At 44.0% G+C, this 16,900-nt stretch overlaps 1 protein-coding gene across 9 annotated transcripts in view; it reads right to left on the bottom strand.

Moving 5' to 3' along the window:
- The window catches only part of adgb (androglobin), a 29,336-nt gene that overhangs the window by 1,687 nt on the left and 10,749 nt on the right, over positions 1-16,900 (bottom strand). For 3 of the 9 annotated variants that reach the window (XM_040159903.2, XM_078093362.1, XM_078093359.1), the window contains 20 exons: positions 15,569-15,614; positions 14,535-14,646; positions 14,277-14,340; positions 13,108-13,243; positions 12,620-12,758; positions 11,213-11,327; positions 10,955-11,122; positions 10,333-10,471; positions 10,067-10,201; positions 8,360-8,453; positions 7,558-7,686; positions 7,281-7,434; positions 6,991-7,187; positions 6,516-6,682; positions 5,404-5,564; positions 4,084-4,195; positions 2,131-2,279; positions 1,566-1,721; positions 1,375-1,447; positions 1,185-1,263 (listed from right to left, as the gene is read on the bottom strand). In XM_040159903.2, the coding sequence (XP_040015837.2) occupies positions 1,185-1,263; positions 1,375-1,447; positions 1,566-1,721; positions 2,131-2,279; positions 4,084-4,195; positions 5,404-5,564; positions 6,516-6,682; positions 6,991-7,187; positions 7,281-7,434; positions 7,558-7,686; positions 8,360-8,453; positions 10,067-10,201; positions 10,333-10,471; positions 10,955-11,122; positions 11,213-11,327; positions 12,620-12,758; positions 13,108-13,243; positions 14,277-14,340; positions 14,535-14,646; positions 15,569-15,614 (2,525 nt within the window). Of the gene's footprint in view, positions 1-1,184; positions 1,264-1,374; positions 1,448-1,565; positions 1,722-2,130; positions 2,280-4,083; positions 4,196-5,379; positions 5,565-6,515; positions 6,683-6,990; positions 7,188-7,280; positions 7,435-7,557; positions 7,687-8,359; positions 8,454-10,066; positions 10,202-10,332; positions 10,472-10,954; positions 11,123-11,212; positions 11,328-12,619; positions 12,759-13,107; positions 13,244-14,276; positions 14,341-14,534; positions 14,647-15,568; positions 15,615-16,900 lie in introns of all 9 variants that reach the window. The other 6 variants (XM_040159902.2, XM_078093361.1, XM_078093357.1 and 3 more) reach the window with 3 other exon arrangements.

Raw genomic sequence — 16,900 nt, forward strand, 5'->3', positions numbered from 1 at the left:
TAGGTGAGGAGATGGAGGGAGGGGTGTGAGGGAGAGAAACGGAAGACGACTCTGAACAACAGAGGGAGACTCCTTCCTTCAGAGCGCTGACAAGCAGGAAACTCATGTGTGTCTGCACTGCGAATTGATTTGAAAAATATCCATGATTCTCCCGTGGAAAATGGTGAGGGAAGTTGGCCAACTCTTTTCAAGACATTTCATTTGAAACGTTCACGCTTCATCCTGAATATTAACATTGCTGGCGCAAAGTTGTCAAGATAGGAGCTAGTTAGTTAGTTAAGATTTCAACATATGTAATAAACTTATCATACCTATAAATAAAATGTGTGATGGTCACTTTTTTGATCATCTCCCACAACCTGAAATAGTTTCCTCGAACCTTCATGAATACTTTATAGTATAATAAAGGAACAGTGTATAGCATTTATGAGGGTCTCTTGGCAGAAAGAATATATTATTAATAACTACAGAGCTATGTTTAGTATCCCAGAATGGTAAAAACCAGAAATGGGTCTTCTGCATAGATCTCCCCGACGCTGGTGAAGACTTGTGTACTTTTGTTTGATTTATCCACATTTCATCTGGAAGCTAATGTATTTATTCAAACAAAAGTTTAGTCTTTTTCTCTCCCTAGCCTCCAGTTATGTTTAATTACACATCACTGTCCATTTAGAGTCCATGCATTGCCCTTTCAGGAGAGCCAAAGTGCACATTATATGTGCTGCTATTCATTGCTATTCACAGCACCAACGGGAGCAAAGGTCAAAAACACAGGAAATCATCAATAATGTCCTGCAGACACTTTATGAACCCGACTGCTGGTACGTCTGCACACCGAGAATACGCAACAACCCCCGGAGGAACTTAATTCAGCCTCACAAATCGAGAAAAAATCCAGAGTCAAGTGTGTGGGAAAAGGGATTTCTACAGGAAAATTGAAAGAGCTTGTCAGAAAAGAGAGTGGGAGGATGAGGCTGCCTTTGTTGTTTATGCATTATTCCCCCCTTGCTGCCCTCTATAAGCACACATATGATTGGGGCTGAACGGGCTGTCTGCTACAGGGAGGTAAACATTGATACAAGTCTATCACATCCTGGTGGAACGGATGCAAACTCACCATCATCAGCATCATATACTTGTGCTGTCTAATAATAATAAAACATTGTGTAAGTGGGTCGAAGCACCTGATGAAGGGACTGTAGTCCATGGTCACTGTGTTGTTGGATGGACTGAGAGCCGTGCCAGGATCAGATCTGGGATCAGCTGTCAAACAATCACAAAAATCTCATCACCACACTGTACGTGATGAATAAAAAGAAACTGCACAAATAAGTATGCATATATGTGTGGGTGTGTGTATCTGAAGAAGGGAACCTGGCTCTGTGCTTTCTGCGCCGCCCTCGGGAAGTTGGAACTTGCGGAGATACTTGAGACGAGACTGTAAAGCCTGAAGGAACACAGAACATTTGTACCGTTTGTCGAACGTTATTAGCCAAACATTATTCACATTATTACGGACGATGACATTGTAAACGGCTGATTTACAATCACAGCCTCCGGGTGACCTTAGCACCGCGTCCTGGTTCAGCCGCTTCCCAGGCTTCTTTGATGGCTTTTATCTGGTCCATCCGCTCCGTGTCCTTCGTCATACTGATGCTCTCCGCTTCGCTCTTGTCAGTGACCACACGCAGAGTCCAGTTTGCCTTAGTCAGGTCAAGGCTCTGCACAGAGATGGACGCACACAAATAAAACCACAAAGCACGCATGGACAAAAACACGCCGCACACGTACGAAGCGCAAACACATACGAGGTCACAACACCACAATACATAATGAGCCACAGTCAGTCTGGATTATACAGTATGTCCTGTTCAGCTGCTGTAAATAACATACTTCTGTTATTGCAGAGTTCATCCCGTCCTCTACCTGCCAATGCCAAAACTAAAATATTCAAAATGGAAATGTATTGACGGGAACCATTATTCTGAAAATCATTGACTTGAGGGTTTGAAACGTACAAAGCAATAAATAAAAGGCACTTACAGAAGATTTGACAACTAAACCAAGTCTATCATACTGAGAATTGTACAATGCTGGTTCATACAGTGTCGTGGTGTTACCAAGTATTACCATTTCCAGCTTGGAGCCAGATTTCAAGTTGGAAGATGGCCTCCCCTTCACCCTGATACCTTCCCCTTTGCGGTTGGCTTTGGGTGTGCCGGATTTTTGCCTTGTCGAGTCAGCGGTCGATGCTCGGTTTAACTCCTGAGGCTTGTGTACTGCGTTGTGCAAACAGAGATTAGATTGGTTACTATCAACATGTGATCAAGACTTGCTCACTACTTAAAACAGCACGACTAATTTGGATGTGTGCACAACGTTCATATCGACAGACATATATATTTCCATTGAGGTGAATTGATCTTCATAATGCTGTTCAGTTTCTAATCAACGTAATCAAAGCTCCTCCGATGTGGGAGGGTGACATTCAGGTGTTGTGTGGTCAAACGTGTGCCAGATGGCACTGTTGCACTTTATAGCTGAAGTGAACACGATCCCCAGTCTAGTCGAAGCATTAAATGAGTCTCGCTCAGATAAAATACATAAAATAAAAATAGAAAAGGCACAATAATCCATCGTTTAACTGACAAGCTGCCATTCTGCCTGAACAGATTTGGTGTTGCATACACATATTGAATGTTCAAATCAGATCAATCAGTGCTGTAATTTCAGGCTTATATTCGTATTAAAAAAAACAGATTTTCAGCTTGCTAAACTTAAATAGAATCTATTTCTTTTTCCTTTTACTAAGAGCCAAAAAGTACCATTGTTTTGAGAAGGAAAACGCTGCACTCACAGCTTGACTGCTCACTATGCACTGGGGTCTAAAGCAGAGATGGTGTTTATGCATTCATTAAACATGCGCAGTTCAATATTTTGACAGCAGCTGGTTAAACAGCTGGTTTAAACGCTGTCAAAGCTTGGCATGTCGTGTATCCATGTAGCATGTAGGGACCATGATCAAGGGCACAGCCTCACCACTGAGACCGAGTTAAACTCGGCGAAATTAATTCACTTTCCTGCTAAGATATTTCCCAGGGCACCACGTGGGGGCAAGAGCCAACTTCATTTGACTTCCCATTGACCCACTTTCTCGGGCCTATCGGAGAACCCACGGGAGGTTTGTGCGGACACGGGCCCACGTGTATACATGCGGAGAAACCCGCGCAAACGTTAAATGCTATCATTTATACATGAAGAGAAAGCACACGCTGAAGACGAGAAGAACACACAGCGTATCTGAGCTGCACGAAATCATTACTGTATCATTACTATAATGCATGTAAACACAGGCTTTGACTTCCTCTGTCGTCAAAATACTTCTGATCACCGTATTTGTGGTTGAGGGATTCCTCCCACGCAGAGACAGAGAGAGGAGAAGAGAACGAGGCTGGCCTTTTCTCTTCAGGCAATTCGTGCAAATTGTCACCCATCCAGCGGCTCTTTTTCACGTCGACGTTCAACCGTGTCGCAATTAATTCATCCCCCTCTGAATTTTTCACGGGGCGTCTGTAGATTTCAAAGCCCCGATTTTACGATCGACGCAGTTTGTGCAGCGCGATTAAAGAAGCGGGAGAGTCGGTTGACGGAGGACTGGGATTTCCGCCTCAGCCAACGACCAGTGGGCACGAGATATCACAGGCTGATCTGCGAAGGCAGCTGTATTCGTTTGGCTCCCGTTCGGCTCGTGATTAACAGGCCCCTGGCGAGTAGCAGCAAAGACAACAGACAGCATCTGCTTGGCCCCTGACACACTGCCCACTGTGTATCAGCCGTATACATCACACTGAACACAAGACGAGCCACGGGCGGAGCAATAAACATGAGGGAAATATTAGAAGATCTACTCAGAAGCATCGCTTGGATGCTCAGACCACGATTCATGTCACTTTACTAAATCGACACGATTATACGTTTTCAAGGGGACCGAATGAAAGACCCCAAGCTCCTTCCCGCCTGTCCCTCGGCTGTGGTTGACTGTTTGAATGTTGGGTTTTGCGCGCGGTGCAGGTGAGTCTGTACCTCTCATTTCGTTCGCCTCCAAGTCTCTGAGCGTGCGGACGAAAGCCAGCTGAGACTGATCCAGATCCCAGGTCTTATAAAGCACCTCTGTCTGCACCACATACTTATGGACCTGTGGGACACGTACGAGCAAAGTCAGTGTACAACACTCATGCAAGACACTACACTACTAACAGAAACAAACAGGCAGCATGATGCATTTGGCATGCATCGCCATAAAAGCACAACCAACATGAGGTGGATGCTGTTTTGTTGACTTTCAGCTGAAAACTGCACTAGCGGGGAGGATTCAAAAGAACTGCACGTTGCTGTGCTCTTTGACAGAAGGAAACGCTTGGCTCAACGGATGAGAGGAGGCAGAGGGCGTGTTAGCCGAGCTTATATCGGAGGTGGCAAGTCCCACATTCATTTTCGCTAAACAAGAAAAGACAGCATTCGTACGAATAGAGCAGGAGGTTGTAGAAAAACTAGGCTGTATTACATCGTCTGGTGTGATGCCTGGGGTTGTTACAGAGCATGATAATTCAGGTTTTCGTGTTGTTAAGACTTCCGATAACTTAATCTCTGCTATAAAGGCCACATTGGAATCTCGTGTTTACATGTGTAGTTAAGTGCAACACAAATTACAATAAAGGAGCCTGTTCCATTGAAATAGCATTACTAAGTGGGCATCAATATGTCTGTTGTGGGTCAACAAAGGCTCAACCCACCCAAAATGACCAATACAATGATCAAATGTCTGAGGCTGTACTCCAGATGTGTTGCTGGTGCCACCACAGTCACACAAATGAATCCCATTGGATTTTATTATCAGACTACAGGTTTGTTAGATAGGTGGTTCTCAAATAATTCAAGTGACTCGTCATCTCGGCTCCCTGACAACCACTGATAAGTCAGACAGTACCAACAAAAGCTCCAAAAACCTCCCCAAGAGGATCTGCTGCTCTACTATTGCAAATGTTGTCTTTGCAAGAATGCATGTGTGGGCGTGTTCAAATGTGTGTGTGTGTGTGTGTGTGTGTGTGTGTGTGTGTGTGTGTCTGCCGTGTGAATGTGTGTAAGGCGTTATGTGTATCTCTGGCAGTGAAAAATTGAAATCAACGCAGGCAGCAAGGAAGTGGGTGACAAAGGCAGAGAGGGGAAGTGAGATGCACGCTTGTGTGTGTATGTGTGTGTGTGTGTGTGTGTGTGTGTGTGTGTGTGTGTGTGTGTGTGTGTGTGTGTGTGTGTGTGTGTGTGTGTGTGTGTGTGTGTGTGCAAGTGAGATATGTAAAGTGTTGGAGCAACAGCAGATACCACGCAGGCAGTTGTCAGTGATACCATCGTCTCTGTGGGAGGCTGGAACTGGTCAAACGATGAGTCCTGTTTCCCAGCCGCGCTGTCCTTGTCTCTGTCCTGCGGGGCGTCCATCACCTTGAGTCCTTTGTCCCAGGTGGGGGATCTCTTCTGGTTCTGGTTTTTCTCATCTGTGGAATTAAGGGCTGTAACAGAGAGAAGTTACACTCAGCAGTTCTCTGACAGGAGGGTGGTCAGCAATCTGTGCTTTTTGTGACTTTTTGGAAGCATCAAGTGAAATGTAAACTAAAGAGTTTGAATAGTTCTAGTTTAATACTTCTTAACGGCTCAGTTCTACTTGTATCTTCTAATGTAATAAAAAAAATCATTTAAAGTTAATACAATAAAATGCAACAGCAATCTCTCTCTTTCTGCTGCTGTCCAAAATTGCATAGTATGTGTAAGTACATACTCAATGTGAGTGCGATTGCACTGAAACTACCATATCAGTTTATTAAAGCATTCCAGTTGGGGACGGCCTATGACTTTGATTTATGAGCTGAAATCATTTTAAAAATACAAAATGGAATTTTAAAATTCTAAAATATTAGGCTTAAAAAAGTCATCCTTGCCCAAACATTACTGGGGAGTATTTACCCAGCTCTTAGTGCTAAACCCAATGGCAAGTTAGTTGGTGTTTCTAGTATTGTGCAATTTAAGTTGCAGAGTCCTTATTTACTGTTTGTACAGTATCTGGATAGTTAAGAAAAAAACACAGAGTTCAGAATGTCTTTCAACATTAGTGATAACGTTGTAAAAAGAGAACCATAAAGAACAGACAAGAAGTAAAAAGGTCCTATTACAGTAGAAGAGTGAAGCATAAAGACCCAACGCGCAATGTTGTGCGCTGAATCCCGTTTCCTGTCTCTCAAGCGGTACGGGTGCTCCATCTCTTCGATGCGTGTCTGTGTGTTGTATATTAGGTTCACATATGCTAATGTCACTAGTATAACTACAAAAAAAAGTGTGGAACTTTAAAATCCAGTTCAACGTTCGTAATTTGACAAATGGAAAAACAGTGACACGGTTCCTGCACAGTTTGACAAATCTTTTACAATGAGCCACAAGAGTTATATTCAACTACCCTAATGACTCACCTTTGTTGGCCAGGAAGAAGAAGGCAGGAATTACCACGTGACCCTTCCCTGTATTGCCGGCGACCAGCTTCTCCTGGTCCAGAACGGACAGACGGATCAATACGTCTGCCTTGGAAGTCTGAAACTGAATTGTTCCCAGGACGTCTGCAGTCACACGCACAAGGAAACTGTGGGAAAGTTTCAAACGATTGAGGGGACCAGTCGTCTTTAACATGGTGTTGTGTAAGAAAATGTGAAAACCTCGCAAGCTTTACTGGTAAAATATGTGCGCTGATTATTGTTACATCTGGTTTCTAATGATGAAGCATCTTGGATTCATATATTGTGGTGAAAGAGAGAATCATTGAGTACTATCAACAACATCTATTTCTATGACCCCCCTCAGGTACATTCGATTTCAAAAGGAAAAGTATAAATATGACTCTTACCAAAACTATGCTAAAGAAAATATGAAGCGCATAATAAATGAATTTACCGACATACGGTAGCAGTCAAGTTTTTGTCATTGGGAACGTAATAATCCCGCAATTCCTTCACTGAGAACACGTTGAGTGGAGTCTTGCGGGAAAGTTTTGGAAGGTGTTCCCTTGTGCCGATCAAGCGCATCCTCCACTTGGCACCAGCAGGGAGCGACTCGGGTGTGAGGGCCTCTGCTACAAAGGAATATCCAAGCTGGAGAACAGAGAGGGAGCAAAATCAGGTTATGAGACTGATTTAACTAGAGAAGTTCTTTCTTTTAGGGTTTGCTTCTCGTGATCCACAGACCTTGTTGGGTCGATAGACATGGGGGGCCACTTTGTTGAACAACATGTCCAGCTCCTCTCCCGTGTCGTTGTTTATGACGTGTAGCAGACAATTGGGGACTGGGGAGTAGACCTTTGGAACCAGCTGCATCTCCTTATGAACCTGGAACACCTCTCTTAACAAAGTTAAAAGAGGTTTTTTAAACCATTTTTGTAGAAGTTTTATCTCAATTCAGCCAGATTTCCCCGAGCCAGGTCTGACATTTGCTAACAAGTATAAAATCCCACTGCTCTCTAACCTAAAGACCAAGACCCAGGAGTCGGCTGCGTCGGGAAGAGAGACGGAGTAATCGGCGAAGGTGACCCTGGTCCATTCATCCCGCTGACAGGGGTAGAGCTCTGCCCCCTCCGAGTGGTCAATGATGTAGCTGCGCAGAAAACACAAAAGCACGGAGCACGTTGAAATTTAAATTTAAATGAAATATTGAAACCACAATAAACTACTTGTAGAAACATCGCTCGGAGGTAGCTGATTATGAGTCATATTCAATAATACTTGCATCTCAGCGTGAACTCAAGTGGATGTCAGCTAAGAAGAAAACATGCTCAAGGGTTCACAAAACACAAGCGACCCCTTCTCTACACACACACACACACACACTGACCAAGCTCCTAATGCTCATGCACACACATACTTCCCCAGGCAGCGGGTCATTCGGCAGACGCTGCTAGCCGATTGGAACAACGAGAGGATAAACAGCAGATGGTACCACTGGGAAAAGATGGAACACAATGTGGAAAATGCTCCCCGCCTGGCCGCCACAGGCCGCCACAACCAGGAGGAGGAGGAGGAGGAGGAGGAGATTGTGGGCATGCAGTGCAACAGAGAGGCTGAATGCAAGCCGTACAACGCACACAGCGTTGGCACAGGACTGTGTGTACGGGAGGCCTCGTATCCTTTCACTTAAGAACATCCGTGCGAGTGAATACCAGCTATAGGTTAATGACTTGTGAGACGTCTACGTGTGTACAGGTGACACATCGCGTGAACATTATTCACTCATGTTTCATCAGCATGTTGACACATTTTATTACATTTACCGGAGCAAGAGGGCGGCATGTTTTGCTGCATCCGATTCCACCTTTGGCCACATGTCTAAAAATATCTTAGACGCAGTGAGTTTCTCCTTTGTGCCTGAATGACATGAACACACACACACACACACACACACACACACACACACAGATACACAGACACAAAAGAAGCCACAATCAAAGATGTTGTTCCGTACAAAACGCATTTCGCTTCATTCAGTGGGTGGAGATAGGAGGACACCTTCACATTACCTCTCACGATCATCTCACCAGACAGGCAGCACTCCGACGGAACCGATCATTCGACAAAAGATGCGGCACCGCGTCTTTATGACTACGTGTGCATCAGTAGCTGTTTTTTCGTTCACATTAGGTGAGAGAAAGCCTGTGAATAGACAGCTGCACGATAGAAGTTATGGGTCCTCACAGCTTTCCTCCTCCTCCTCCTCCTCTCCCGTCCTACCGTTCAGCCCTCGCTTTTTCAAATTGCCACTTTTCCAAATTGGTACAGCTATTACAGCAGGCCATTGGCCCAGGCAGGCTATTGAGAGATGGAGACGTCCTATCGCCGTTAGAACCAAAGAGGTTTCCCTTCACACATACAAAGTGGAGAAGAGCAATGTGGTGTAAACAAGTGTGCTGGCAAATGAGAACTAAGACAAAGAAAACGCTTACTTCTCTTAAACAAATGTCTTTTCACATTTTTTTTTAGCAAGCTCATTTTTTTATAACCCGGTGTTTTGCCATCACATGACGCGTCGCTCTGAAGGCTGCACTTTGGGCTTTGACAAGTAAATGAATACAATTTGAGGCAAATTGTGTGTACGTGCCACACAAACCCCAACAATACTCTGCAGATTGATTTTATCACGTTGTGGATCTTTTGGCTGTTTGCGATGCTCAAATTGAATTTTCAAGACATAGAAAATATGTATAAATCTTACACAATTGTACTGTGCTGTTTGAAGCAAACAATGCATTCATGAGACGTGCGTATTGCCAAATGCGAGCTATTCAGATGGGGACAGGGTCCTGTGTTGTGTTAACTTCAGGTCCAGAGAGAATGTAATGCTGCAAACAGCGATGCAACTTGACAGTTTATGCACAGATTATTACCACCACTTCTGGAGGACATTGGATATTAAAAACAATCTAACCAAAACCAAACAAAATTGAACAAAAGCAACACATTATTCCAAAGAAAACCTTGATGAATCAATTTAGCTGCCCAGCTCTGTCTATTTCTCATTGTTTCCTACAAGCTGTCCATTTCCATGTTTTGTTTGGCTATTGAAAGAGGAATGTTTTGTGCATGTGTTCCCTCCGGGTGTGCAGATCCCCTTTGTGGCCGCCACTCATCTGTCAAGGTGCGTTAGCAAGAGCGGGAGTCTCATCAATACCTATTTGGGCCTCCGCTCAGAGGCTCGATAATGCCATCGGGCGTGCTCAAACAATGACGTAGGGGAACAGAAGGGGTTTTGTGTGTGTTTTCAGACAGTAAATAATAGATCTCGAAACACAACTATTCTGTTTTTTATTGTTCCCCTGATGTAGATCCTTTATCCACCCAAAATGTGGCTTCATGTGTTGCCTTTCTGAACCTACAGCGGAACTTAAAACTTAGTGTTTTATACAATTGAAAATGAAGGATAAAACTCGAACCGGAATATTCGGTTTGAATGGAGACTTTTCCATGTGTATGAGTGCTTTTACCTGATTTCGAGGCATTCAAAATTTTTCTCGCCAAGTGTCCTCTGAATGCAGCCTGCAGAACGACGGCTGCCTTGACCTCCCCGTCTGTCGGCTCCCTGTCGCTCCAGCTTTCTGGAGGCTTTGATGCTCCATCCACTTCATCGCAAGTTAATATTGAATGGTGAACGATAAGAAAGGCCAGTTAATTGGAATCAGTTCACCGTCGCTTTACACCCTAACATACGTAGGTGGACAATGTACAAGATTAACACACAAATAGGACTTACATGTAGGGAAGTGTATTTTGGGGTCGTTGGCCAAGAGTGAGGGGTCAATTGTGAGGGCGACTACGGCAAACCGCTCCTCTGATGTCAGCTTCCTGCCCAGAGCCTCCAACAGCATTTTGTAAACCGCAGAGTTAAAAACCTACACACACACACACACACACACACACACACACACACACACACACACACAAGCGTCTGATTTGTCAACATCATCACAGGTATTTACAATCTACATCATTGTTGGTTTATTGGAATGAGAGTTTGAATAAGAGATTATTCATTATCCTCAGACAAAACCCTGTGTTCCGTCAGTGAACTTCATTCACTTTTTGTACTTTTACCACTGTCTGTCTACAGGCATCTTAAGAATGAGAATAATTTAAAAAAGCAAAAGCAGTGATATTTAAATGAAACAGACAATGAGTATTAGCTTAATACAGTTTATATCAGTAAGCATCTTGGCTGTTCAGAACTGATCATTGTCCATAGCTATTGAAACTAAAACAATTGAGATTTCAACCAAAGAAAATCAAAAGTCTGTGGAAATCTGTGGCATTGGTGATGCAACATAAATGGTAAGTCATTCATGCGTAGAACACGTATGACCAGGTGGACAAGCTACCTTGCGGTGTTTCCTTTTTTCCTGGGGGGTGTTGATGTTTTGGGGGCAGTGAGCCTCTTCCAGAGTTCCTCTGGCTGCTGGCTGGTCCTGCTCGTCGCTAAAGGAAGACACCAGTCTGGACAGTCCTCTCCATATGGACGAGGCCTGGTCAGTGAAACGAGCACTTTCCTGTTGAAGGACGAGAAATGAGTGAGGCAGCAAGCGTGCATGTTACATAGAGGAGAAAATAAAAGAGATAAAATGTAATGTCAAGTCTACCTTGGTAAGTTGTGACATGACGGCTTCTTCGTCCCCGAACGTGAAAGGCGTCTCGCTGCAAAGGCGAACGTGGTAGCCCAGTGCTGCCTTTGTGTGGATGGAAAAGACGTGGCGCCTGCCAGAGAGAGGAAGGAAACTCTTAAAACCAATAACCCTTCCACATTGTTTTTAGCTTGTGATGCATCATGAAGGTGAAGGCTATTCATGACTTCACTGGCTGCACATGTTTCTTCGTGGTCGATCACAGAAGGATGTGGTCTTCTCAGAGAGCTTAACATTTTTTAAAAGCCTGCAGAAATCCAACTATGGTGATTTTCAATAATAAATAAATGGTAAGACAAAATGCCAAAATGTTTCTTTTTGTTGATTATCTCACAACTTCTCTTATTTATCTTGGACCCCCTTGCGGCTCCTGACCCCCAGGTTGGACTCTACAATTCACTTAATTCTTTCGTTGCAGTTACTAAGAGAAATAATCTCTAAATATTAGGCAACTCAATTTATGAAACAGAGCACAGAGGTGACGCTCGACCAAAGGCCGCGTCAAGTAATATTAAATGGGTCAATAAGTCAGAAGTATTGTAGCCAGATGTTCTGCGTTAGTGCCAAGCTGAGTTCCCAAGGCCCCATTAGCTTTTCATAATTCAGACCACCACAGCCTAACTAGATGGACGATAAAGTATAATTTATAACGTGAAGAGTCTGGAAGAAAGGAAAAGAAATAGAAGGAGGAAAAGATGTAAGGTGCAGACCAAAAGCCGGGCCGTTCTCTCTTGGGGAGAGTGTACTATGGGGCATACGGGCAGGATAAGTTGAGTGCTGTGAGTTGTGATTATGGCTCAGTGGTAATTGCACTGCTGCATACCTGCACCTGACCCCGGAAACTAGGCCCCCCGCTTCTAGGCCAAGTAGCACCCATTAATAGAGACTAGGACAGAGGCGTGGCACTGCTTTTCAGAGCATTTGAGGTAGGCAGATATCCTCTGCTCATTTTGTGATGGCCTTAAGTAGATCTCGCTTGGCTGTAAAAATCATAACAAGGGTGAAACTCTTTTTATCGAAATCTCCCGAGAGTGCTGTCCAGAAAATGCATACATTTTCATAATAGGTTCCCATGATGGGAATTAAAGCTCTGACCTTGGCATCATTAGTGCACCACTGATGAGCTCTTATGGTAATTTGGGGCTAGGACATGCGGGAAAAGCGAAGACATATATTTAAGATTATTATGTTAAATACACATAAATCTATGAGTTTAAACGGCATCAGACAATTGTTTATAAACTCAGCGATGAGACTGGAATGGTCACACAGGTTAAAGCTTTTTTTTTTTAGCAATTAGAGAGTGAGATTTTAATTGTGGTCAATACCTAATCAATAGAATACATGATACACACATGGTCCTACCCGGGGGATAACTTCAACGTGGTGGCCCCTGAGCAGGTGGTCTTGATGGTGAGCACTGGCGGCTGGGACTGCAGACTTTTCCAGGAGTAGGGTTGGACGATGAGGACTGAAGACATACACGCTGCATACTTTTCCTTCTCTGCGAGGCGTTGGAGAGGAGGAGAGATGTGCCGTGCAGGGGAAAATCACAAACATCGCAGGTCACATTCGTGGAATGTTCATACATCAGATGCTGGTGTGGTTTGTGCTGAGTTTTAATTGGCTTCTACTTCAGCAGGGCCACGGATTTATCGACTTATGAATAGGACAGTAGAGTAGTAACTGTAGTAGGCTACAGATATCATTTGCCTTGCGGCTGTTAGAGACCTGAGTCAGGCTCCTTCCTTTATATGCGTCACAAAATCATTTTGTTTCCAAGCTTCTAGGTTGTTGTTGTGTGTGTGTGTGTGTGTGTGTGTGTGTGTGTGTGTGTGTGGATAAATCCTTACTCTCCTGAGACACATTTCCCCAGAGAAGCAGAACGGAGAAACTGATGAGTATCTGGGCGGGTTGCAGGCTGTCCACACACAGGTAGTGAGTGCCTCTCACCTCTGGACACTGGTAGGGGGGGTGAGGGGGGGGCAGCTACAGAGACACACATGCACACTGGCATGAATGATCAGGATGAAAGCAGAAAAGGGAAAGAACAAGTGAGAAAGAGAAAGAGCAGAACGCTGTAGGGAGGGATGATAGATGGACTTAGTTCAAGTGGAAAGTGGAGGAAAACACAAGGGAAGAGAGGGCAAGGAGGCAATAAGAAGTACCAAAGAGCTGACTGAGTTAATGAAGCTTTTTTAGGTGGTTACTTGCATTGTGGATTTTGTAATGTAAGAAGATGCATTCAGTGAGAATGGAAGCGAGGAAGACAAAGCAGGAGATCGAGAGAGATGTGCAGAACAGACGGAGAGAGAACAAGAGGAGAGGCAGAGAGCGCATACGTGTTCAGAGTGACAAGCAGACTCAGCAGTCTATGAACACAGAGCTGCAGTCACACACTAACACACACTGGCACTACTTTCACTAAGTTTCCGTTGTACTGAAGCCCGTGAAGCAGATAGCGGGTACGTTTATAATTTATTCTCAGATGTCCCTCATTACTTACAAAGCTTTGCACAATCTTTAGATCTCCTTGTATTGCTGATCATTCAGGAAGCTGCATCTGTTTTTGGTACCTCAGATAAATGACAAAGAGCCCAGACCCTGAAACAAACTGCCACTTAATGTTAGGGCGGCAAACCTTGTGGCAGTCTGGGAAAAGGTCACGTAATAAAACACCAGTAATTAAAGGTGTAGCTATTTACTAAATGCCAAAGATCTTTATTTTATGATGTTTCTACTCATCAAACTATCCTATTTCTTGCAATATCTAAAGCTCAGATTCTTAGAAATACTGTAATTCCCCACAAGACTCTCATGTTGTTTGTTAAATGATCATATCTTCACACATTTACTCTAAATATTAATGGTGGAGTAGTAAATGAGTTTTGAACGGTGCTCTGCAGAACACAACAGCTAAATTAACAACAATCCAATAGCAACCAAAAGGATTATTATCGACAAGACACGTGTGAGAAAATAAATGGGAAATACAGTCACTGGGTTCCTACATATACTTTACCTTAAAATGGGATTTGTGGAAATGATGTGGGTAGATTTGCGGTTTATGAAAAACCAAGAGTGACCTTGAGGAAAATGACAAATAAAGGCCAGTCACTTATTTATCTTAGTGACTTAGATTGTAAAAACGATTACAATCTTTACCGCATAATTGTTGAAGCCCTGCAACCATCTTTATCTGTCTAGACTCTGCGTTCTACTGGCATAGTATGTTTGCAGTGCATAAGAAAATATTTGTGTCTGTGTGTGCATGTCGCACTGAAAGCATTTAGCAAAGTCATCTAGTTCCATCCAGGTCTGCTGCAGGACGGGTTTGACGGGAGGCGAGGGCTCCACGGCTACCGGCTCCTTCAATGCCGATTTGGGTCTATCTGGAAGGGAGATTCATTCACCATTAACATTTGTATTTAGACATTTAGTTTGAGCTACCGATTATGAAGTAAATTGCTTAACATCAGCCATTGTTGTTAATAGAACTCTGCAGCATTGCAATGCAGTGAAAAACGACTGCCTTATTAAGCTAGAAGCGTGATAGTTGAATGGTGCTTTTAATGCTAAACTAACAGACATAGAATTACCTGAAAATCTCCCATTTCAAAATGCCTTTCCTCTTGTGACTCACAGTAAGCTATCCTAGATTCAAATCATTATCTTAAACACAGTGAGCCGAATTGGACCAACTCCCACATAATGGCACGGTGTAAGCGCACACGCACATCCATACTCCCACTCGCCGACTCGCACACTTTCTCAACGCAAAGTCATAGACAACTGCACACAGACAAAAAAAATAATAAATCAGACATGCGCACATTTACACAGTTGCTCTGCCCCCGGGCTCTTCTCAAAGTGAGAAGTCTGATCAGAAAGCTGAGGCGGCGAGGGCCAGCGTCTCTGCTGCTGAGCAATCGTGGTCCGCTAACTTAGACTGCAGGTGTTACTAGGCAACTAAACGGGGGCAGAGAGAAGGCAGGGAACTGGCTTGTCATGAGGCATCATTTCAGTCCCATCTTCTTCAAAGTGTTTCGGCCAACCGACAGAAGCACGGAGAGCAAGATGGAAGGAGTAGATGCCAGAAATGGAAATATTGATCGCTTACTTTTCATATCTATTATGAATCTGGTTACACGTGCGCTGCTCAAATTGGCTAACAATGAAAACCTTTAATATTTGCAGTAAAACTGAATTAACAAGGATAAGCCCCTTTCTTGTTAGCCTAACATTTGACCTCGGATGAGATCATCTTGTGTGCACATGTATATTTTCAGCATTGCAGAGGAAACAGCTTTTTACCATTGGAGATGTGATCGTTGTCCTTCTTCACGTCCTTTGCAGTAACCTTAGGGACAGAGAGAGAGAGAGAGAGAGAGAGAGAGAGACGGGCACGAACAGTGAGTTGCTGCTGGATTAACACTGCCAGAGTTACTCCTCCGCCCTCTAATGGGCCAGCTGTGGTTTTGGGCCTTCTCGGGACACACAAGACGTGGTTTAATGTGCCATGGGCTGCTCCTCTCCACCAGGGAATACCAGCTCTAATACACTTTGACTGTCAGTGACGGATGAACAGTTACGTCGATTAGCGCCTTGCCTCTTTTAGAGGGGTAATTATTTAACGGCTCGAAAAAAAGAAATCAGTCATGCTCGTCTGCCCATACACAATAGAGGGGTACAGCTAATGGGTCATTATCGAATCCTTCAAATACCGCACGTACTTCTGTCCAAACGAGGGACAAGATGATGTGATCCGGAAAAAGAGCATCACTGCTGCGTGGATAACAAAGTGAGATTCGAGTGGTGCACCTGCATCAACCTGCTTAACCGGAACCCTTCGTCTGAAGTTCGACTCCGTTATCACAAAATGCTCCTTTGAGAAAATATCCCGATCATTGTTCAACACTACTCAGATCTGAATAAAAATCTTGGCTTTGTGTAGTGTAACTTCAAAGCAATCCCAGCCAAGACTCTCTGGGTGAGTCAGAGTGAGTGACTGTGTGTGTGTGTGTGTGTGTGTGTGTGTGTGCGTGTGTGTGTGAGTCACCACTTATTTGAATAAGTACCCGGAGACCCAGACAGACGGAAAGGCATCGTGATTGTGGGGTACTCTCGACATCTTCTCTCTGCACCAGAGCAACACTCTCACTGGAACAAAAAATGTAAATGTGTGCATTTTATCTGTAAAGGTATGTGCAATCCACCCACAGCGGGATATTTATCAGATGGTTCCTCTGTGTTCAGCGAGAGGATGCGCAAATATCTCACACAAAAAGGTCTCAGGGCTTTAAGCTGCTACTTTTGGAGCAGCAGACTCCCGATTTTCTTTGATCAAATCACACCTATGGGATGATGGGTAGACAAGGGCATATTTCTTTAATCCCACACTCCATTGGCCGTTATTCCCCACAGCCAGAGTTAAGTATTTGCTGTCCGAGAAACTATTTCCGTGTCAGCCAAAAGGGTATTAACAGTTAAACCATCTAAGTATTTTACCCGCGCTAATGTTGAGAGCGTGGGCCACACAGGGTGTTAGGGACAGCATGTTACGCGTCCTTCCTTTATTTAAGGAGCTTGGCACAGAGGTTGAAACGGTTGGCCAACGTCTGCAGAAGCAAAGGTAGGAGTGAAGAG

This window comes from Gasterosteus aculeatus, chromosome 18 (assembly GCF_964276395.1).
Source record: "Gasterosteus aculeatus chromosome 18, fGasAcu3.hap1.1, whole genome shotgun sequence".
NCBI classification, from domain to species: Eukaryota; Metazoa; Chordata; class Actinopteri; order Perciformes; family Gasterosteidae; genus Gasterosteus; species Gasterosteus aculeatus.